The sequence below is a fragment of the Rhinolophus sinicus genome, chromosome 5, assembly GCF_057876585.1.
Source record: "Rhinolophus sinicus isolate RSI-liver-muscle chromosome 5, RSI-T2T, whole genome shotgun sequence".
Classification (NCBI taxonomy): Eukaryota; Metazoa; Chordata; class Mammalia; order Chiroptera; family Rhinolophidae; genus Rhinolophus; species Rhinolophus sinicus.
This window is the reverse complement of record NC_142505.1, coordinates 74013084-74038209: the sequence shown is the minus strand read 5'-3', so window position 1 is coordinate 74038209 and position 25126 is coordinate 74013084. Positions and strand designations below refer to the sequence as shown.

Sequence of the window (25126 nt, the reverse complement as noted above, 5' to 3'; positions counted from 1 at the left end):
CCCCTAACTCAGGACCTTCTTGCCTGCTGTGTTGCCTAATACATACTGGGGAAGTCACACGGGACCAAAGCAACTAACTGTCCAGTAAATAGAACCCAGGTCAGGAGTCTGGTGATCAGAGATCAGGTTTCGGGCCGTTTGCTTTGGGAGAGGAAGTGAGGGTCCAGCTGGGAACCAGGAGAGCCACACTGGCCCCTGATGGCAGAGCAGGGGACTGGGTCCTGGCTAGTCCTGTTTTGGTTTATATCACCCTTGGCAAGTTCTAACACACCATTTTGAAGAATTCAGGAATGAATAGCTGCATTCAACCCAATAGCCAGATTTTGGAAGAGATGACCAACAGGTTACCAAGTAATTTTAATGAGTTGTTCCCCTCCATCCCAGTTAGTGGTTGTTTACACACTGTGGAGAGTTCAGCTAAAGTCAACATAACTCCCAAACTTGATGCTCCAATATTCATTCCATCAATTATCTTTCTTTGTTAGACCTTGCTAATTTAACTTTGCATTTGGTACAGATCCCTTGCATTGTTTTTTAAGAAAATGTGATTTCCTTAATATTTTGAGTGTGTTTTAAAGACCAGTAATGTAATGGCGAAACAATGCCTTAAGGAGTGGTGGGTCAGCCTTACCTGGTTTGGCAGGGTTGCTCGTTGCACTTGCGAATCTGTGGCTCTGGCTTGGTTAAGTATTTGCATTTCTTGTTGTCCACAATACTGATATTTTTGTTCATGATTTTTGTGCAAGACACTGTTGTCTTCCTTTCTCCTGAGAAGAGCAAATGCACATACAAAGAAATGTTATCATAGGCCTTTATCTAATGGATTTGGGAGGTGTTCACAGGCTTATGCTGTAATTTTTGTAGATATTTTAAACAAAGTTTAGGTTAGATCAATGAAGATGATATTATTTACGTAACAAAATGTATCCCCAGGCTTAAGGAAGATGAATGGTAATTTTTTTCCTCGTTAGAAATTAAATGGCAAGTTTTATAGTACAAAGGGATTGTGGCAGCATAAGCTGATAAGATATTAAACATTTGTTGTAAAGGGGCTAGCCTATCTTTTAGCATTAAGTGGTGGGAAAATGTATTTGCGTAACACCTATGTGCCTCCATGAAGGCACATAAACAGACATGCCTTTCCCTTTTTCATTCGGTCACACACCTTCAGTGCTCTGCGGTAAGCTATGAGAAGCAAGCTTACTCTGAATATAACTCAGACCTTTATTGTTATCGCCTCTGATAAAGACCCCAAGAATTCTAAAAATCCTCACTCCCTAATGATTACCATGTCTAAGAAAAGCCATAGGACTCTTGCCACTTCTCACCAGACTTCCGAAAACTGGCTTTTCTATACTTTCTCTGGTATGATGAAGTCTGGTTATCGGAGGTAAAAACAATCATTTGTATGTTATATTCATTTTTCATCGCGTGCTTATTGACCACCTTTTATTGTTTCATCTCACACTTCAAAAGCCTATCTAACAGGTGCTAATTCGATTTCTCTGCAAAAGTCTAAATGTCTAGATAAGAGTTTGTAATCTAATTTAACTTATTGTTTGACATTGTAAAATAATTAAATCAGCCAACAATTTTAAAACCAGATGGATCATGAAGGATTAAGAAAAAAATCACAGGTCTTCTGGGGCACTATTGAAGGCCTACTCGTTAGGGTCCTATGACTGCTTTGCAACGATAATTAGGAAGCTCAGAATGTTCCTGCTAGTCACGCCAAACAGGACAGCCTAGGCTGGTGGCACAGAGGCCACTCTGTCATTGAACTCACAGAAAGGAAAGGCCGGCATTAAGGAAGGAGAAGAGAAGGGATGGGGGAAAGGAGAAGAGAGAGAGAGACAGAGAGAGAGAGAGGGACTTCATTACTTTTTGAGTATCTTTGACTTGAATGGAGGGTGGGGGAGACAAGTCAAAGGCAAAAGAGCAAGAGTAGGCTCAGGATCGTCCCTTGATTTCCCACCCAGCCACACTGAGCTGAGTCCATGGCAATTTGCAGTTTAAAAACATGACTACATCTGTATATGTGTGTGGATTAACTAATGATACCTGTGGTTACTGCATATCATGTGATTGAAACCATTTAGATCTTCAGTCGTATCTTCTAGCATAGGCAGAGCAATGTTAGCCAAATTATTCCCTATCTGGAGAACCCAAGGGTTCTGGAGCAAGGCAATTACTCATTGGGAGCTCAGTACAGACCACAGTGTGCCAGGAGAGTACCAGGTCCTTCCCCTTGAGTGGAGAAGGTGTGCCTCCAGCTAGGACCTCAGGGAACTCTGGGGCCCTAGGACACTAAGGCGCCCACAATGGGGAGGCCTTCGGGAGGAACATCCAACCACAGATTAGTAAAAGGTGCCTCTCAGGGCATAGAGATTAGGAAAAAGTCACCGCTCTGGCAGGTGACTTAGAAAACAGTGCTCCCTTCTCCACACAGAAGCTGTCCTGTAACAGGGTGGCAAGTGGGGCATAGGCTGGACTGCAGTCCATGGGCCCAGGACTTTGTGGCGGGCCACAGCTGTGCCTCAGAAGTCCTCCATCCTGGCCTGAGCGGCTCACACGGCCAGGCAATCTGATGCTAACTTGTAGAGAAAAGGGAACTTTTCATGCCCTTAGGGTCTATCCAAGCTATTTATTCTTTGAGAGGTCAAGAAAGGTAGAGTACGACATTAGACCTCATCATACTAGCGTTCAATACCTACTAACTTCACATAATTTTCAAATAAACTGCTAGAGAAGCAGAAATGACTTACTATATTAATTTTTTTCAAAGAGAAAACTGGCCATACAAGGTAGAGGTTATCTAAATATGAGAATTTGGGACACATTTGTGGTCAAGTTCCTCCTAGTTTTCAATGCTTCAGGTGCTCCTTTATGACCTGATACAGATATTAGACATTATGCCAATTTTGTATAATGCTAGTATATGCAAGAATTATTTCTACATTACAATGATGCCAACCTAAAAGTAGGATTAAAATGTTACTTCCATGAAGGAGAACTGACTCTGGGTGGTGAACACACAATGGGATTTATAGATAATGTAATACAGAATTGTACACCTGAAATCTATGTAACTTAGTTACTAACAATTGTTACCCCAATAAACTTGAATTAAAAAACAAAAAATGTTACTTCCATGGAATGTAATTGTTAATGTAAAAATCTAATTTAAAGCCTTCATAGCCATAAGATACTCTTTTGTACAATATGAGATGTAGTTGTCTAAACTAATTTAAATAATGGCATTTTGCCAACTACAACACAAAAAGATGGCAGACAGACATTATCCGGAAGGCTTTTGCTAAACATAGATGTAGTCACGGAATAAACAACGCAAGGCTAATTACACTGCACTTTTTCCTTTTCCTCAGAAAATATCTAACTTTAGTTATGTTAGCTCAGAGCTAACATATTGAACTATTGAAAAAAACTCTTTTAAGTATTGATACATCAAAGGGATAAAGCTATGAGCACCATTTCAGGGAGCGCCGACATGGTGCTCTATAAAGCTTAAAGGTGTGTGAGTTGGGACATTTCCATAATATAGCAAGGAAGCTCATATCATAAGTTTTTTTGGCAGATAGGAGAAGCTTAGCCCTAATTTTTTCTATTTTTTACTATTGAACAAAAACAATAGAATCGGAGGAAAAAATCTATTGCTGAGCTACAGACACTTCATGCCTATGAAAATACAACTAAGATCATAAAGCCATATGGGAATGTTATTGTTTGATTTTTTTTCTTTTATATATTTTTATGTCCCAGCCAACACAGGAAATTTCCATTCGAGCACTTAATAGCAATATTTACAATGCATCCAGTACCGTGGAACCTCAGGACGAACAGAAAGTGATGAAGTAACTGGCCTCCTGCCTCAACCATGAGTAGCTGCAGGCTGTTGACAGTGTATTATTTGCTTTATGGCAATTAACTTCACCTCCGGGTCATTCCCATTAAATCAGTACTGGGAAAATCTGTTTTGATGTTTTGAATACAATTATGAAAAAAATAAAATAACCACTATGCATTTGTCTCATTATTGAATTGGGGCAAAATCTGAAAATGTAAGGTAATTTTTATTTACTGACTCGTTCTTTGTTCTCTGAAGACATTTGACGAGGAAGACATTTGAGATATTACATTGTGCTCCTCTTTCCCAGGCTCAGAGATAAACTGATACTTTATTCTATGCTTTGTATTTTACCCCTGAAATGGATATTTTAAATAAAACTATATTCTATCCAGGTAGATCATATTTCTACAACTTGAATCATAAATGTAGAAACACATTCTTGAGAGTGGGTTTAGTGTTTCGATATGCATAAGAAATTCTCTATACGTTCCTAGACATTTCAAACTTTTAAATAAAATTGTGGAACTCTGTAAGACAGTGACTACACATATTCGTCTTCATAATTTTCTTTTTATTTATTATATTAAATATAATTTTAATTAATTTATTTTTATTGAATTAACAACGGGCAGCAGGCAAGCGAACCAAAAGCTAATATACTTTAATGAGGATGAAGGACTTTCCTCTGAGCATTTCTTAGAGATACATAATATGCTGGTTATTTTGTAAGCATATACATTTTTAAACTTGAACAACTTCCAAAATCATGTCATGCCATTTACTTCTTAGCCATTCTGTTTTATTTCTATGATGTTTTTTTCCCCTCAGGGTTTTGGCTTAATATTAAAATGACTATTTTGTTTATTTCAGTGAGAAAGTTTTAATTTTGTATTATTCCCAACACCCAGTATATAATCCGAACTGATCTTGTCATTTCCATGCACAAATATTTTAACGGGATCTCATCACTTTCAAGTTAAATGTAACATGAGTGCCAGCATAACACAAAAGAACCTTCATGAACTAGCTTCCTTCTATTTTTCTGATCAAATCATTTCCCACAGCTTGATGCTCATGTTTTACCCTGGTAATAAACATTCTCGCTAATCCCAGTACCTTTGCCCCGATGCATATCGCTGGAAGTCTTTCTACATCTCCCCATATCACTCTGTAGAGTGACTTTGTTTTATTATCTGACCACTATGAGACGGACAATGAATTCTCTAAAAGCAGAAAGCACTCATCTTTGGACCACCCAGCAACAGTAAGTGTACAGTCAGTATTGGTGAAGGAATCAACGAGTGAAACATAAGCATACACTAATTCAAGCCCAAAATGCTCTCTGTATGAAGACGTTCATCTCAATACAGTATTTCCTAAAATGGTGAAAAATCATCTGCAAATTGAATGACTAATTATGAGGAATAGTTATCTACAGCAAATCCGATTAATGGGTTATCATTTAGTTATTCAAGTTTATGAATAGTTCACATTAATACTAACATGTTCCCATTAATTTAAGAAAATAGGATACAAAATTGTCTTAAATATTACTGAAGTAAAATAATGTAAAGTTACATAGATTTCAGGTGTACAATTCTGTAATACATCATCTGTATATCACATTGTGTGTTCACCACCCAGAGTCAGTTCTCCGTCCATCACCATATATTTGATCCCATTTACCCTCATCTACCACCACCACCCCTTACCCTCTGGTAAACACCAAACTATTGTCTATAACTTTGCTAACAACTGTCATCCCAATAAACTTTAATTAATAAAGTAAAATAAAATAATGCAAAGAAAAATCGATTTTGATGTATTTTCTTTGGCTAATAACATTTATTTTGGTACATGCAAAGTGCCTTTAAAATGGAAAAACAGAAACAAAGTGCACCCTTGAAAAGATACAGGCATTCGTATACGGAGATGTTACCTGAACTTGATCCCAAAGGCTAGGAGATCTCCCTGGAATTTGGCCATGAACAAGGATATCACGATACAAGGCTAAATAGCACGAGAGTGGTAGCTGGCAGGATTTGGACCAATCTGAAGAATGTGGAATGTTGGCTTATTTTTTTCCCCTTTAAATTGTATCTACTTAGACTTCTTAAAAGTATGTTCACCTCTTCACTTATTTCAAAAGAGGTTACTGCATTTTGGGGTCCTCATTTCAGGTGTTAGCTCACTAATTCATCCACAGGATCATAATAAATCTTAGCGAATGCAGTTACTACATGTAGTGTATATGGAATGCTGATTCCATGTACAACCCTCAGGTATTACGGAATGATCACATCTCTAATACCTCTAAAGACCAAGATCACTTAAAACAGGTCTTTTAGGTCAAAAAGAACTTTATCCACTGACCCATACTTCAGAGGTGCCAAAATAAACTTGAAACATCCCTTCAGGGATTTTTTAGATGTTTTAGAACACCAAGGCAAAGTAAACATTTCTTTCACAAATACATTTTCAGCTGTTTGAAAACAAAATGACTAATTTCAATGGCTAATGTTAAAATTAAAAATAATGATATATCTACTCAAATTTTTCTAGAATTAGCATTAGAATTTGAAAAGATGGTGGTAAGAAGTGTATATATGTTAAACTTTGGAAATACTTACTTGAGACCACCAGCATCCATTACATATTTTAAAATAATATTTCCTCTAAAAGAAGGGATTTTTACATCTTAGGATTTTCATATCTTGTAATAACTATGTAGTATTAATAAATTAATAGAAATGCATAATAAATTAACTTGAATTTGGTTATTTTAAAATTCAGTTGGAGAAACTAATGTAAAAGATCATTACAATACAAATTTAGCTACATGACACCAGGCATTTTTTTTTAAATTTCTTTTTCCCACTTATTGCTGGCAATCTAATGTCTTACAATAGAATTCAAAAAACAACTTATGTCAAACAATGAAATTTTATACTGCCTTGTGATACTTTATTTGCTCTTGCTTAATATTTTCCTGTGAAGTAGAATAGTGCTATTATTCCTCTTTTCTGTTGAAGATAAATTTTGCATAAATCTGTTTCCAATGTTCTGTGCTTTGAACTTACTCTCATTTAATTCATGAATATGCTGAAAGATTACAAAGCTCTTTCTGGCTATAAAATCGACAGTGCTAAGTCAGAAATGATGAGAGTCTGAAATCCTGTCCATCCACTTTATTTATGAACTGCAAAGGAAAATAATATCCAAAAGCCCAGAAATATTTTGGCACTGAAATGAATATGTGCCCTATTAACATATCAGAGATAATTGAAAACTGTTGACTGAACACAATGGAACAGCTTTGAGAAGGAAGGTCTACTCAAGCACAAATCATATAGAGGCTGTGTATAACTAGGGCTGTTTTTCAAAACAAGCCATTTGAAATGAAAATAAGAACACATCTAAACTCTTTTAAATTTTAATGTTATTTTTTATTAAATTTATTGGGGTGACATTGGTTAATAAGACTATGCAAGTTTCCAATGTACAGTTCTGTAATACACCATCTGTATATTGCACTGTGTTCACCACCCAAAGTTTAGTCTCCTTCCATCACTATGTACTTGACCCTGTTTACTCTCTTCTACCTCGCCCTGCCCGCCGCCCCCCCAACCACCATTCTGTTGCCTGTGTCCATGAGGGTTTTTGTTTGCTTGTTTGTTTGTTGCTTTCTGTTTTATATCCCACATATGAGTGAAATTGTATGGTTCTTGTCCTTTACTGTCTGGTTTTAACAGATTATAATAAAACCTGTCTTCCAACCCAAAGAAAACCTATATAATCTCTAAGGGATTTGACCTGTTTTGTGGGAATCACTTTAAGCCTCCTGAGATGCTCTTGAAGGAAGTATATGAGGAAAAGGAAAGGAAACTTGAACTCAGGAAACCCTGGATTCTAATCCTGGCTCCACCCACAATGGGCACATGACCTTGGTAAATTACTCTCTTCGCCTTTCAATTTTATTGTTAATCATTAAGCTATGCTTAATATCAAAAAGCCCTCTAACTCTATAACTAAAAGACTTATATAGTGAATTTCTATTCCTTAAGGTTTGACAATTGGCAAAACATATTCTAGGTTGTAAAATTAAGGTGATTTGGGGGAAAAATTTAACCCTAATAATTTGTTGATTCAAACTGAAGACTGACAAGTTCTGAATGCTTATTTCTGATGCAGCTTTTATTAGACTATGATTATAGAAGAAAAAAAGTGAGGATAATAAAATTCACTGAGGAAACATTTTCCCGTCTAGAATTTCAAATGTAAACAGATAGTAAGGACTGCCTGTCAGTGCTCTAACAGAAACCATCAGCCTTTTCATCACTCCACTTCCCCACAACCCACCACTGGATGGGGGCTGGTTATTCTTATCTGAATTATCATACAGAGAACATTCTAACCATACAGATTTTCATTTCAAATGTGCTTGTTTCTACTTGGGTTTTTGTTTTTTGTTTGGATAGAGGACGTGAAGTATAACCCCATAAGTGAAGTGGGCTCTGGCATCAGTGAAGAACGCTTGGAGCAGGGAAACAGGATTGGGTGTACCTAGCAGGACAGGAGGTTAGAGGATGCTGAGTCCATGGCAATTGTGGGGCCCTGGGAGATGCATGGCCAATGAACATTGTATTGTGGCATGCATGACCGATAACAGTTTTTAAATTGCAAGAATGACTTGAAATCCCTTTGTTGTAATTCTTCTATATCCTTGGGGGCAAACTGTGTCATCTCCTTCTCCTGTCACCAACTGTCTTTGCTCTGGTAGCCCCAGAGGGCCAGGCGCTCTGGGAGTCAGAACACCCCAGAGCTCAGAGCTCTGACAAAAGCTGCTCCCTCCTCCCTCCACACCCCCAGATGTGCCTGGTACCTTCTTTCTCTCCCTTGAAGACACTCTCTTGCTTTCCCCACAGCCTCCAGTGCATGGCTGTTTGCTTGCTGACTGCCCTGCACCTTTGGATCTGGAGGCAGTGTGGGTATCCGTGCTCCTCCCTGTCACCTCCAGCCCCTTCTCCCTTTCTTCTTCCTAAACCTCCAGCTATGGTTCCGACTATGCCACCCATTTCCCCGCTTACTCTACTCAAACACCAACCGCAGGGCCACTCCCTCTCTTTAAGATTTCAGCTGCTGCATTATTGTTATATTTTCTATGACTACTCCTCGCACAATTTTTGTAATTACGATGTCTATTGCAATGATTCTTCTACCACAGAGGCCTCTCCCCATCCCAGAGATCTTGCCTTTCACTTTACTTAGGCCACCAACCCTCCTGGTCTTGTTATTACCAATAACTAGAACCCCTCCATAGTCTCAGCTCTATTTTCTGCCACCATCTCCTGTATTTCCAGTCCTCTCTCTTTGATACCCTGAGTCTAAAAGTTCTTTGACTCGACCAGGCCCTGTAAGTCATCAATCCTCCCACCTTTACACTGTCTTTCAAGTCCCTCATGCCTTAACTTTCCTCCTCATGCAACTAAATCCCATGGCCAACCATTTTCCACTCCTTACAAACAACCTCGGGTCAATCTTGTTCTCTTTTCATCTTATTACACTCACCTGGCAATTCCCAAACTTACTGCACAAATACATCTGCATGGCGTACACAGCTAGAGGGTAACATACATTATAATGATTGGTGTCTGACTAAATTCATGACCAGTAACTTCAAGTGGACAATCAGTGCTACCACACAATTAAAAATCCATGTACCCGTTGCATTCATTCTCTCATTCTCTTAAGTGACGTCCTTCCAAAGTTCCAATGTCTCCTTTTCCCCTTCCCTCTCAGCAAGGTGGCCTTTCCTGATGAAATGATGCAACCAGAAGAGTACCAGCATGAGTTCACAAAGACTGTCTTTTCTCCTGCTACTAGTGATGGACTGTCCATATTTCTACTCCATTCCATCGCATCTTGTCTACTCAAGGATATCATTCCAGCCATTTTTTGCTCTCTCCTTTGCATCACTTGTTGTCTATTCTATTCTAGAAAATGAAGACTGGCAAATAATCACATGTTATTTCCCCCATTAAAAACAACAAACTCTTTGGTTCATATTCTCCTCCAATTACTGCCACACTTCTGTTTTCTTCTTTCAGCAACATTTCCTGAGTTACCTGAAGTCCTTTCCCCAATTCATTACATGTTATTTTCTCTTGTATCCACTCCACTTAGTCCTTTGAACCAAATACTTCATTAAAGTTCATTTCAACAGGGTCATCACTGACCACTTTGTTTCAAATATAACAAGTGTATTTTAAAATAGAATACATATATTTAGATATAACAGTCAATTCTCAGTCTACAGTTTTGACTTTTTATCAGCTATGATATAGATGTGCATTCTCTTCTTTTTTCCTATTAAATTTTATTTATTTATTTATTTATTTTTATTAAATTTATTGGGGTGACATGGTTAATAAAATTATATAGGTTTCAAGTGTACATTTCTATAATACATCATCTGTATATTGCATCATTCTCTTCTCATACGTTCTCACTTGCCTTATAGGAAACCATTCTCATCTGCCTGTTTTTTTCACCTATGTTGTTGGCTACTCATTTCAACCTGCTTTGCTGGTTCCTTCTCATCTCTCTGAACTCAAAAACATATAGTGTCCCAAGGCTTAATCCTCCAACAGCTTCTTTCCCTTTTCAAAAACTCACTCCTTATGTGACTTCATAGCGTTGAATATATCACCCATATATTGTACATTACTAGCCTAATCTTTTCTCCTGACCCCAGATTTATATATCCAACTGCTTACTTGACATCATACTTAGAAATCCAATAGGTATCTCAAATCTATGCTAAAAATCATACTCTCCCCTAATCCTGCTATGCCACAGGCTTTCCTATGGAAGTCAGCAGTAACCTCATTGCCAAAACCATCACAAGCCATCCTTGTCATCCCTCTTTCTCTCACACTCCACGTGTAGTCTATCAGCATATTTTATTACTTCCACCAAAATATATACTCGTACAGAACCTGACCACTTCCCCCTACCTGCATTGCCACCACCATGGTCAAACTACTGTCATCTCTTTCCTGGATTATTGTAGTAACCCCCTGACTGATCTCTCTGCTTCCACCCTTCCCTTCATTCCATCTACTCTCAACTCAGAAACAGAAATAACTGTTAAAAACATAAGCCAGAATAAGTCACTCCTCTATTCGAACACTCCAAAGGCATCTCACATCACTCAGAGTAAAGAAAGGACATACTAGCATTCCTGCTACCCCTTGAGCATGCCAGCTCTACTCGTGCCTCGGGGCCTTTGCATGGAACTCTTTGTCCCCAGCTACCCTAATAGCTGGCGCCCATTCATACCCACTTCGGATTTTTAAATCAAATCTTCTCATTGAGGCCTTGTCTAACTATCGCATTCTATACCTACCCCTCCCATCTTCACATCCCCTATTTACTTCCCTCTCTTGTTTAATTTTTATCCAGAGTACTTATCAAAATTTGATACTATACTGTACTACTTATATCCGTGTATAATTGTTTCCCTTTTCCTCAAACACTCTCTTTCACATGCTCGTCTCTTCATGCACGTTTACCAACTCCTCCTGCAGCAAATTTAGTCTAGTGGAGCAATAGTTTCTTTGCCTAGGAAACGAAGTTGATGTTCTGCTTCTTTGCACAAACCAGTTTATATTATATAGGTAATTATGTATATATTACACTTGCGTATAATTTAACAAAATATTTCCTTTTAGCCCTAGAAAGCATCTGTTACTACAGAGCAGCGGGGAATTTGTAAATGAGAACTGAACTACCGTGCTGCCGACACACAGGATACGAACAGAAGTTGGGAGTCTCAAGACTGGGACTCTTGCCTTGGCCTGACTGTGAACTGGTTCTGCAAGCAACTGACTTAACCTGTAGTAACCTATGGTACTCAGCTGTCTCATCAGTAGGATTACGTGACTTCCTACTTTCACATTTTACGCTGAAGTAATTTTGGTTTTTTGCCTCCTCAACTTCTAACATGAAAACAAAAATAAATCTTTGAGTGAGAGTTCAGGATACTTCTATATTTATTGAAAGTAGTGATATACTCTAAAACAAATCAAAATAAAGGAACTGGGGAAATTAAATTATTTTCTTCATATACTTTATACATATTTAACTTAAGTATGCGGACAACACAGAAGCAAACTCAATACTCCTCTTTCCCAGCACCTTGGCATTCATTTCAGGTCTGCAATTCTTGTGGGCAAATATACTTTGGAATTTAGAACTTTTAAGATTTTATAAAAATGAAAAAGTAAAATATAAAAAATGAATATGAAAGTGCAGATATATGACATAACAACCAGTAGGGTAGCTAGGGCACCCCCCCCCCCGTAAGCAAATACATTAATACTTACGCAAAGTAATATTAACTGAGATAGGTAACAACTTTCAATAGCCTTTCTTCAATTCACGTCAGATTTTGCCACAAAATAGTTCAGGTGTTTAGCTACTAATTGTATGACAAAAAACGTTCAGTTTCCAATTCTTTCAGTATTTTGGAATTCAAGATAAGGGCTTGCAGATCTGTCTTGATTATCCATGGTTAATCAGGAGACAATTACTCTTTTGGAAACATAAATATTTGAAAATCCTTTACCTCCTCCACACGTGGCATCGCAGTCTTCCCAGCCTGTGTGTGTCCACATGAAAAGGGGATCTGGGGCTTTAGAGCTCTGATTCTCTGGAGGAGGGTCGGACGGAATGGTGTATTCATAGTGAAGACCGTAACTCTGGTCTTGAAACAGCAGAACCTACAATATAATATACAAAAGTGATCACAGCCTATGGGTCCAAGGAGAGCATGTTCAATGTGAAGCGTAAAACTTAGGCTATCGATACCCTCCAACGCTTATTGCAAGGTGTGCATGCTTCCTTAATACATTATAGAAATGTGACATTATTGCTCAACTGTTGACACTGTCATACTTCTCAAAAGATTGAAGTTCCACACTTACCTCTGAGGTAAAGACATCATTGAATAAAAGCCCATATGCATGAGGTCAGAAATACCAGATCATTTTCTTTTAAGTCAATGGACTAGACAGTTTGCCAAAACATGGCACGTATATGAGATGACCTAAGTAGGGGGACACGAATATGTGTCCTATCTAACATTAAGAGTAATCTACAATCTAATGTCAAATGTAGCTTTCCTGTTCTTCTAAAACAGGAAGATGGATAGAAAGTCCCTGGCTCAAAAGAGGAAGAGGATAAAAGACTTTGGGATTCATTTTACTCCATAAGGGCAGAGAACTTCTAAGCCAATGGAGGGCACGAATTTTATTCCATGATGCATACGGTCAACTTTTAATTTTGGCAAGGTTGCTACTTTTCCATTTGTAGCAAAGAAATTTATGTGCAAACGAACTTTTTAATAAATATTAACTTAATGGTACAGTTATGTACACATATGTAAAAAGCGCAATAAAGCATAAAGGGTGTATAAGAATGACTGAAATTGGGGCTACACTGGACATAAGCAGGGACCCTGTCCACTTTGTTCTCCCCTGGTATCCTGTGCCAAACTCAAAACTGGTCATCCTGGGCAATCATACATATTTTAAATGAAAGAAATATAGCTGAAATATACTCATTTTAAATAAAAGAATAAGAGTATATGTTTCTTTAGAAATACATTTGCACAAAATACACCAAACAACTCCAAGGGATATAGCATGTCTATGAATCTGAGGATTTATGACAGCAATCTATATAACATAATGTGATATATAAAAGCGTATATGTCTAAACTTTAAATTATGTTAAATTATTAGGGAACTTTATTCAATATTTAAACTGTATCGAGGTAGATGTAATGATAGGCAATTCACAGTAAACACTCCATGGGAAAAAATTTAAAGGAGCCAAAGGTTAATATTCTTTACTTCTTTTTTCAAATTCTGTTCAATATATCAACAGAAATACTAAGAAACGTTTTAATATGTGGATTGGGGAACTAGCATGATGGCATTATAAGTCAACTATGTCAACAATAAAAATGATAGATTTTAAATTTACATGTACATAACATACTGGGTACTAATTCTAAGTACATCACAGCGTTAATTTTGACTTGAAATATCTCATTTGATGTTGCCAGTAATAAGTGACTTTCAGCTAAATTAGCTGAGAGCGAGAGAGAGAAAGAGAGAGAGAGAGAGAGACACACACAGAGAGAGAGAGAGAGAGAGAGAGAGAGAGAGAGAGAGAGAGAGAGAGAGAGAGATTGACTTATCCTATTTATGGACATAACCGGAATACCATAGTTTTTAAATTGAAGAAATGAACATATAAATTAGTTATTTGCCAACTTATTTAATTCAATGAAAATGTGTCTATTTTTCCCAAAAAACTACCTTTTCATTGATAGAACTTTAGATTGTCCTTGAGTAAATAATGCCATTTAAAATAGAGACATGGGCTACAACACCATTAGCTCTCTCTGAAATCATGTGAAGTTGGCAGCGTGCTTTTGCCAGAAGGAAAGTGTGACCGTGTTACAGCTGAGGGGTACAGACTGCAGCATGGCAGCGGGAGGTATTGCTTTTGCGAATGCAGTGCTGGCTTTCGATCTGTAATAGTCATTAAAGAAAAATATCTTAGAAGTACAGTTTCCCTTGGATTACTGAATAAATCCAGGTCACACAGATGCCTTCTTTTAGACATAGTTCACTGACTTTAATTATGTTTCATGCTTCCAGGAAAAACCTTGGTAATTACTAGTCAGATTAAGGATTCTGCAGCAAGGAAACTCCCCCTACCCAACACTGAGGTCTCACATAAACTGTTTTAAGATTTTGCATTAGAGGCTCAGTAAAAGGGCTTCGGTCTTATTCCATAAAAAATAAATTAATTAATTAAAATGTAGGTAACATTCAGATTTCTTGCAATCAGATCGTTAAAAATGTTTGTTGTTGGGAATGTTGCTATTCCGGGGTGAGTACTTTGTAAGGTATGTAAATGTGTAATCACTGTGTTGTATATCTGAAACTAATATAATTTCGTACGTCAACTGTAAGTGAAAATGAAATTTTAAAAAATAAGTGACCCAATCATGGAATGAGCCAGATATTGGTCATACAATGTTTGTTTAGTCATTTTTTTTCCCTTCTCTCCAGATGGCACAGGACACAGAGTGGAATTTCCAATTCGAATGAAATAATAGAGTCTGAAGGAATTGTGGGGAGATGAACAAATAATTACTCAAAGTATATGTACATTGATGATCCAAGACTGTCTGGTATAAAGAGCTTTCTACCGGGAGAGGCAGCAGAGAAGGTTAATTAACACCTGGTTTATTCACAACTAAAGAACTTATTGGGATTACTGTACACATTACTTAACCTTCCTCATGCTTAGTTGTTTTTTTCAGTCAGTAAAATGGAGTATATTACACAGGGCTATTGGGAGGATTGAATGCTGTAATGAACATAAAGCACTTTTGGACAATGTCTGACTCATAGCACTTAATGGTGGTCATTATCATCATCGTCGTCATCATCAAGATTTGGAACAGAGGGTCCCCATGCAACTCTCCTTGCTCCTTTTATCCCTGTTGGTAAAACTTATCGATTGCAGTTCTAGAAAACGTTATTACTTGAAATGTGGTCCATGGACCAGCAGGGGTGGCGTCACCTAGGAGCTGGTTAGAAATGCAGATCTCAGGGCCGGCCCCAGAGCAAAGGAATCAGAGTATGCCTTTTAACAAAAACCCTGGGTGCTTTGCAGGCACTTTAAAGTCGGAAAAGCAAATGGGCCAATATGTGATTTGAACCTCTGGCTCCTAGACCAGCAACACAGATGTCTCCAATTGAAGACAAATTCAACTTAAATTGTGTGGAGATATTAAATAATGTGGCATACCACACTCCAAATAAAGAGTCAGTTGATCGTGTTTTAGAGTTGTTTTTATGTGTGGACTTAAAGAGGTGTTGAAGTGTCTGAATTTCAGACTTTGTCACTAAGGATGGAAAACACGCCAGCTCTGCAGTCAGCCCTCTGGCTCCTGAGCCGTTAGCATGGACTGCAATGATCAAGGTCAAAAAGGGCATTTGAACCTGCCATCAGCTTGGGCGCAGAGCGCCACTGTCCTGTTTCTTTTACTCCAAACTCTGTCCTGCCTCATATCTCATCATTTATTACATAGTAAAGAAACTTATCCCAAACATCCCAAATTTCATAATTCTTTTCAGGAATCAATTAACCTAGTAAGAAAACAGAAGAGGGTAAATGGAAGTGCTGCTAGATATAGTTACCGAATCTTTTCCCCAAAAAACAGTACAATTTTACCAAAGGCATTTTATAGATTCAGACAATGCCCACTTCGTGGATATATAAAATGCTATGATTTACTATATTATGGCACTCTCTTCACAGACATCCACTCTGGTTAGCACCAGTATGCTTTTCAGAAAAAGAGGTTCCCTATTGCCTGTAATTCACCTCTACTTTGAGCCTGAGTCCCTAAAATTTTCGTTCCTCTTGTAATAATTTCCATTTTTATATATCGCGATTTAAAACACATTTGAAAAATCCCTAAACACCCATATAATTTTAAACATCTAGCTGACAATTCAGATTTGGAACAAAGGTTAGAGAAGGCACAGTGGCACTGTCCTTTGCCACAGGGAGCTGATTACGCAATGTTATCGTCTCTTTCCCTCATACCAGGAGGTGTAAAGGTGATGTAGTAGGACCTTTGGCAGAGATCTTCTCCCAGAGGCCTCGTCTTACGTAATGAACAGTAGTTCCCGCTAAGTTGAATGCTCCAGAGTGTTCAATCTTCCAGTCACTATTGATAGACTGTTTTCCAGTGTCTCGGAGAGCTGTAAAGAGGTTCAAAAATGGTATGAGTATTAACAAGTAAGCAGCATTAATCAATATCTACTTCACGTGACTTCATTAAAAGTAATTCATTCATTTCTAAACTTATGTGTCAATGCCCTGACCTAACACAGGAGGCAAGTCCTCACTGGGAAAGTGAAATCATACCAAATGCCACAAGCTCTCCTTCCCCTCCTAAAACTGTCCACAACCACGTGGCCATAAATATGGCCTCCTCCAACCTCCTTTGGACACTTGGTGTCTGTAACCCTTTTTTTGGTCCCGAATCCTTAACCATTTAACATATTCTTTTTTGAAGGCTCTGTGTTTCTGTGCTGTCTATTCAATGATCTTGCGAATAACGTGAGGGCTGGCATGACATCTTTTACATGCTCGGCATCTCCTATGCCCCCACAGGAAAGTGTGTCATTAAAGAAAGGTCACTAAACAGCATGTTAACAGATCAAAATGACAGTGTTATATTCATTGAAAAATTTCAAAACTAATACGTTAGTTTTAAAAACAGAACTCAGGACCTTTTCACATCCCTAGTTTGTGATTTGCTCTGTACAAAAATGGAAGATAAATGCAAATACTCACTCATAAACAGCTACCATTTGGATGGGATTTTACAGAATAACCTGTTTATGTATACTTTTTCTCTGTTTCTGTTTTGAACTGATCTCTGCTACTATTTAAATAAGATTCATGACATGGAAGTGTAATGTCATGATACCAATTTAAATTAAAAATTCCTTTTTATTTATTTCCAAATTGTTTAATTTTTTTTAATTTAAGCTTTTAGACTCTCCCATATGATTGAGTTCTCTTCCAAAAAGATATTTACACGTTCATTCTTTTTTATGTCATAATTCTATGAAAATGTTGTAAGCCAATAAATCTTCCTAACTTTTATTCTAGCTAATCACTATTTACTGAATGTTTGAGGGTTTCCAAGTTTTTTATACTGTACATAATGCTCAGATAAATATACCGTACACTAATTATGTGTATATCTGAATATTTCCCTTGGATGGAGTCCCAGATTTGGGATTACAGAGTCAAAGAAATTGAACACTTACAGATTCAGAAAAACAATTTCAAATTGATTTTTGTAAAGATTATATCAATTTATGTTTCCATAACAGTGACTAGAGGGCCCATTTCTGAATACCTTCTCGGAAGCGCCTTCCTCTTGTATAATATTTAATCGAGACTAAATAAATATGTATCAAGTATCAGCTAGAAATCGGGAAATACTCAAAGTCCTGAGACCTCCCAAAGTAAACAATATAAATATATTCTCTGGCTTCATGGAATTTATAATTTAACTGGTGAATGAGAAATTAAACAAGATACGTGTAAATCACCAACATCCTAATTATGCTGAAGGTTGTGTGGGAGGAGTCAGGAAAGGCCTGCCTGAAGGATGGCTTTTACTGAAGATGTTAAGAAAAGAGAAGCAGAGAGAGAGCAGTAAGGACTGAGGAAACAAATAATGGAAAGGACTTAAAGCTCAGTGTAGCTCGGTGAGCATCAGAGACAAGTGTGCATGACACCAAATGCACAGAAGTGAGCCACAAAGAGATAAAGCTGGAGAATTAAGGAATAGCCAGACCTGATAGGACTTGTTAATATTTTGAGGGTTTTTCCCTGAGGAAAAAGAACGTAAAGCTATAAGAGATTTCGAACAATATTATGCAGAAAATGGACTGAGGTGAGGCAGGACAAATTTGGACAGGGAAGACGGGATATGACATTAACACAGTTATCCGACTGAAAATAACGGTGGCTTAAATTAGGGTACGGAGAAAAATATCAAGAGGAATTTAAGAGTGAAATTCATAAAATATGATGACTTGGTTATCATGGGTGAAAGGAAGTGTCAGGCATGACGCCAGGCTCCTAGGATGAGAAAGCGGGTGGGTTGTGATGGCAAATAACGAGATGGGAAAGTCTAGCAAAAGAAATGGGGGAGGACAAATATCAGGAGTTAAATTTTGAACAATCTAAGTTTTGTTTTTTTAATCTCGTTTTATTGCTATGGAGGTTCAAGATATTTTTCCTTTGCTTATTTGTCATTTGCACTTTTATTTAACTTAATTAAATAAATTATTCATTATCTGTAAGGTATTTCCAGTCCACTGAGGGATTCTTCTGGTGCTTATATTCACATTATTACAAGCAATGTATTAATAAACTTATTGAAATTTTATCTCACTGATCGTAATTTCTATTAATTATATCTTTATCATGCACTGCATTACCGTGTTTCCTTGAAAATAAGACCTAGCTGGACAATCAGCTCTAATGTGTCTTTTGGAGCAAAAATTAATATAAGGGGATCCGGATCAAAATGGAGGTGTAAGGTGAGCCTCTGTAAAACTCCCCTGGAATTTACAACTAATCGAAAAACAATAACTCCACAAAGGACTCCCTGCACAGCTGTCATGTGGGGCGTCCGGCGGGGTCTCTGCTCCCGCTCCCCACATAAGAACGCAGGACATGGTGAGGCCAAACAGTAACAGCCACGGAGCCATAGATAAGAGAGTCATACCACTATATTCTCGCTGGCAGCTGGGTTGGAGACACATGAGGCAGGAGTCACACTATCCACAACTACTTCTCTCTGCCAACCAACCTCACTTGCTAGCTGCAATCCACCGTACTAACTGCAATCCGCTCTTCCTAGCTCATCCACCATCTTCTTGCTAGCTCCCATTTTCTTGATAGCGTAGCCACGGCAGTTATATTAGTGGCCAATGGCTCACTGATTACAGCTGACAGCCAACAAGCCACAGCTGATGGCCATCCATTCACAGTTGATGGCCATTTACTACCTGAGCCAGCACCTTTCTATGTGAGGCCGAGAGCCTGGAAACTGCTTTCTGGGGCTCTGTCCCCACAACAGCAGACAGGCAAGACGAAGAGGGCCACTACGGAATTCACCGAAAGATGGGCGAATCGCGCGAGCGGGGGAGGAGGGAAGGGAGAAGTGCAGAACCAGAGCCACGTGAGCGCAGGACGCAGACCTAGCTCAGTGCTCCGAGCTCCCTGCATCCCTGAACTACTGCAGCTGTGGGAGAGGGAAGAACTCGGATTGCTAGGGCTCTGTTTATGGCCCACAGGGCTGAGGGGGCAGCATATAACACGGCTGAACCCAACACTCATGGCAGAGACCTCGGAGAAAAGACTCAGGGAAGAAGGCTGAAAACGGTGGTTTAAGCCCTCACTGCCAAGCAGAGAACAGAAGCCTTAGGCACTGAGACTAGCCGCCCCCTCCCTACCCTCCCAGAGCTCGCCCCGCCCCCACCTGCCAGGTGCTAGAAAGAGAACAGTAGCAGTGTCAGATCAAAAGAACAGAATATTTGCTGTTCTGAGAACTGTGGACCGCAGACACAGATTCGCAGCCAAACTAGCTCCGGCAAAGGGGAGGGAGCTGTGGAACCAGGACCGGCTGTGGTGGTGGTCACCGCCATTGCTCTGGGCCACCTCTCACAACTCACCCCGCCCCTGGCCCCACCTATCTGGGCGGATCCCTGCAGGAGTAAACAGAACTGCTGAGACATACGGCATTGAATCTGGAGCTGGAAGAGCTTTGGAACTTCAAAAGCTCTCTGCATACCCACACGGACACTGCACCCTGTGACCCAGGTGAACTATTAACAGAGGAGAAGCCCGTCTCCCAGGGAATCCCCCCATTGTGTGAGAAGCTGGAATAGTGCAGAGAAAACATAGCACTACCGTGTGGGAGAGAAAAAAAAGGCTGCAGTAGGAGAGAAAATAAAACATTCTACCAACAAGTACTGGAAAACAAAAGAAAGACTGCTTCCTATCAACCTGTTGCAGAAGCCACTCCTGTAGATGTCTAGGAAGAGAAATAGTAAACCAGTAATTGCCATGAATAACCAAGGCAACAAGATAGCTCAAAAAGAAAGTGAAAAATCTCCAGAAAAGGCACTTAAAGATACAGAAATATGGGACTTAAATGACAGAGAATTCAAGATTGCAGTTCTGAAAAAACTCAACGAGATGCAAGAAAACACAGAAAGGCAGTTTAATGAACTCAGAAACACAATCAAAGAACAACATGAGCATTTTACGAAAGAGATTGAAATTTTAAAAAAGAACCAAATAGAATTTCTGGAGATTAAGAACTCAATAGAAGAAATTAAGAATGAAATCACCAGCTTAGGTAGTAGAGTTGACCAGATGGAGGAAAGAATCAGTGACATCGAAGATAGAAACCTGGAAATTACACAGACGGAAGAAGAAAGAGACTTGAGACTTAAAAGAAATGAAAGAACTCTACAAGAACTTTCTGACTCCATCAGAAAGAGCAATATAAGAATAATGGCATACCAGAAGGAGAAGAAAGAGAGAAGGGAACAGAGAATATATTCAAACAAATTGTCGATGAGAACTTCCCAAATTTGTGGACAGAACTGGACCCTCGAATCCAAGAAGCAAATAGAACACCTAGTTACCTCAATCCCAACAGGCCTTCTCCAAGGCACATTGTACTGAAGCTGTCTAAAATCAACGACAAAGAAAGAATCCTCAAGGCAGCCAGGGAAAAGAAGACGGTAACTTACAAAGGAAAGCCCATTAGATTATCATCAGATTTTTCAGCAGAAACTCTACAAGCCAGGAGGGAGTGGAACCAAATATTCAAACTATTGAAAGAGAGAAATCATGAGCCAAGAATAATATATCCAGCAAAGATATCCTTTAGATATGAAGGAGGAATAAAGACCTTTCCAGACATACAGAAGCTGAGGGAATTTTCTAATACACGACCTGCACTGCAAGAAATACTAAAGGAGGCCATTCGACCACCATCAACAGGGACAATTTGTGGCAACCAAAACTCAAAAAGTGGGAGAGTAAAGGCCTGAACCAGAATGGGGGAATGGAGAAAGTAAGCGTGCTGAAGAAAATGGAATGCTCTAAATATCAAACTTTCTTTTTCATAAACTTAAGGGTAACCACCCCAAAAAAATCCAGAACTGAAATATACACTGTAATAAAAGAAGGAACAGAGGAAAACATCATAGAATACCACCACACAGAAATAATAGACAACAACAAAAAGGCAAAGAAACAATGGAGACACAGCCTTACCAGAAAACTAAAGATAGAATGACAGGAAATCCTCACATATCAATAATCACCCTAAATGTAAATAGACTGAACTCACCAATAAAAAGGCACAGAGTAGCAGATCGGATCAAAAAACTAAACCCAACCATATGCTGTCTCCAAGAGACACATCTCAGCTACAAGGACAAGCATAGACTCAAAGTGAAAGGGTGGAAATTGACACTCCAAGCAAATGGTACCCAGAGAAAATCAGGTGTAGCCATAATGATATCAGATGAAACAGACTTCAAGGTGAAAAAGATAACAAGAGACAGAGATGGACATTTCATAATGGTGAAGGGGACTGTACAACAAGAAGACATAACAGTCATCAATATTTATGCCCCCAATCAGGGAGCAATGAAATATACCAAGCAACTACTAACAGAATGAAAGGGAGAAATTGACCAAAACACAATTATATTAGGGGACTTAAATACATCATTGACAGCTACGGGTAGATCATCCAAACAGAAAATAAATAACGAAACAGCAGCCCTAAATGACACATTAGACGAAATGGACATAATTGACATATATAGAGCACTTCATCCTAAAACATCAGATTATACATTCTTTTCTAGTGTCATGGAACATTCTCAAGGATAGACCATATATTGGGACATAAAATCAGCCTCAGGAAATTTAAGAAGATTGAAATCATACCAAGCATATTCTCTGATCAAAAGGCTTTGAAACTAGATATCAACGGCAAAAAGAAAGCGGGAAAAAACACAAATACATGGAGATTAAACAACAGACTTTTAAAAAACGACTGGGTCAAAGAAGAAATTAGAGGAGAAATGAAAAGATACATAGAAACAAATGACAATGAAAATACATCCTACCAAAATTTTTGGGATGCAGCGAAAGCAGTTTTAAGAGGGAAATTTATATCATTACAGGCCTATCTCAAGAAACAAGAAAAATCCCAAAATAAATAACCTCATGTTACACCTTGAAGAACTAGAAAAAGAAGAACAAGTGAAACCCAAGGTCAGCAGAAGAAAGGAAATAACAAAAATCACAGCAGAACTAAATGAAATAGAGAACAAAAAGACAATAGAAAAAATTAATCTGACAAAGAGCTGGTTCTTTGAAAAGATTAACAAAATTGACAAACCCTTGGCTAGACTCACTAAGATAAAAAGAGAGAAGACACTGATTAACAAAATCAGAAATGAAAAAGGGGAAGTTATCACGGACACCACAGAAATACAAAGGATCATCCAAGAATACTATGAAGGACTATATGCCACCAAGTTCAAGAACCTAGAAGAAATACACAAGTTCTTAGAAACATATAGCCTTCCAAGGCTGAACCATTAAGAACTGGAAAATCTAAACAGACCGAAAACCAGTAACAAAATTGAATCAGTCATCCAAAACCTTCCCAAAAGCAAAATTCCAGGACCAGATGGCTTCACGAATGAATTCTACCAAACCTTCAAAGAGGATCTAATACCAATCCTGCTCAAACTCTTCCAAAAAATTGAAGAAGAGACAGTACTCCCTAACTCATTTTATGAGGCCAACATTACTCTGATACCAAAACCTGGTAAGGACAGCACAAAAAAAGAAAACTACAGACCAATATCTCTGATGAATACAGATGCAAAAATCCAAAACAAAATTCTAGCAAATCGAATGCAACAATGCATTAAAAAGATTATTCATCACAACCAAGTGGGGTTCATCCCCGGGGCACAAGGATGGCTCAACATATGCAAATCCGTAAATGTGATACATCACATAAACAAAAGAAAGGACGAAAATCTTATGATTATATCAATTGATGCAGAAAAAGCATTTCACAAGATACAACATCCATTTATGATTAAAAAACTTAATAAAATAGGTATAGAAGGAAAACACCTTAACATAATAAAGGCCACATATGACAAGCCCTCAGCTAATCTCATAATTAATGGTGAAAAACTGAAGCCCTTTGCCCTACATTCAGGAACATGACAGGGCTGTCCCCTATCACCTCTGCTTTTCAACATAGTGTTGGAAGTCCTCGCCAGAGCAATCAGGCAAGAGAAAGAAATAAAAGTCATCCAAATTGGGAATGAAGAAGTTAAATTATCACTCTTTGCAGGTGACATGATGATATATATAGAAAACCCTAAAGACTCCACCAAACAGCTATTAGAAACAATCAACGAATACAGTGAAGTTGCCAGCTACAAAATCAACGTACAAAAGTCCATTGCATTCCTATATAGTAACAACGAAATCTCAGAAATAGAAATACAAAAAACAATTCCTTTTGCAATTGCAGCAAAAAGAATAAAATACCTAGGAATAAACTTAACCAAGGATGTGAAGGACCTATATGCTGAAAACTATAAGACATTTTTGAAAGAAATTGAAGAAGACACAAAGAAATGGAAAGACATTCCGTGCTCATGGATTGGAAGACTCAACATAGTTAAAATGGCCATATTACCCAAAGCAATATACAGATTTAATGCAATCCCCATCAATTTCCCAATGGCATTTTTTAAAGAAATAGAACAAAAAATCATCAGATTTGTTTGCAATTACAAAAGACCCCGAATATCCAAAGCAATCTTAAGGAAAAAGAACAATAATGGAGGTATCACACTCCCTGACTTTGGCTTGTACTACAGGGCTACAATAATCAAAACAGCATGGTATTGGCAGAAAACAGACACATAAACCAATGGAATAGAATTGAGAACCCAGAAATAAAACCACATAAATATGGACAGACAATTTTTGACAAAGAAGCAAAAAACATACAATGGAGGAAAGACAGCCTCTTCAATAAATGGTGCTGAGAGAATTGGAAAGCCACGTGCAAAAGAATGAAACTGGACTGCTCTCTGTCACCATGTACCAAAATTAATTCACAATGGATCAAAGACTTAAGCATAAGACCTGACACAATAAACTGCATAGAAGAAAACATAGGTACTAAACTTATGGACCTTGGGTTCAAAGAGCATTTCATGAATTTGACTCCAAAGGCAATGGAAGTAAAAGCTAAAATAAACGAATGGGACTATATGAAACTTAAGAGCTTCTGCACAGCAACAGAAACCATCGGCAAGATAAAGAGGCAACCAACTGAATGGGAGAAGATTTTTGTAAACAGTGCCTCCGATAAGGGGCTAATATCCAAAATATACAAGGAACTCATGAAACTCAAAAACAAAAAAATAAAAACCCTATTGAAAAATTGGCAGAGGACCTGAAGAGACATTTCTCCAAAGAGGACATACAAATGGCAAA

General features: G+C 38.2%; 1 protein-coding gene across 3 annotated transcripts in view; it reads right to left on the bottom strand.

Moving 5' to 3' along the window:
* Nucleotides 1-25126, bottom strand: part of ADAMTS19 (ADAM metallopeptidase with thrombospondin type 1 motif 19) — a 232549-nt gene that overhangs the window by 29413 nt on the left and 178010 nt on the right. For 2 of the 3 annotated variants that reach the window (XM_088798594.1, XM_019756011.3), the window contains 3 exons: nt 16568-16725; nt 12498-12651; nt 632-767 (listed from right to left, as the gene is read on the bottom strand). In XM_088798594.1, coding sequence (XP_088654720.1) covers nt 632-767; nt 12498-12651; nt 16568-16725 — 448 coding nt within the window. The remainder of the gene's footprint in view (nt 1-631; nt 768-12497; nt 12652-16567; nt 16726-25126) is intronic. The other variant, XM_088798593.1, reaches the window with a different exon arrangement.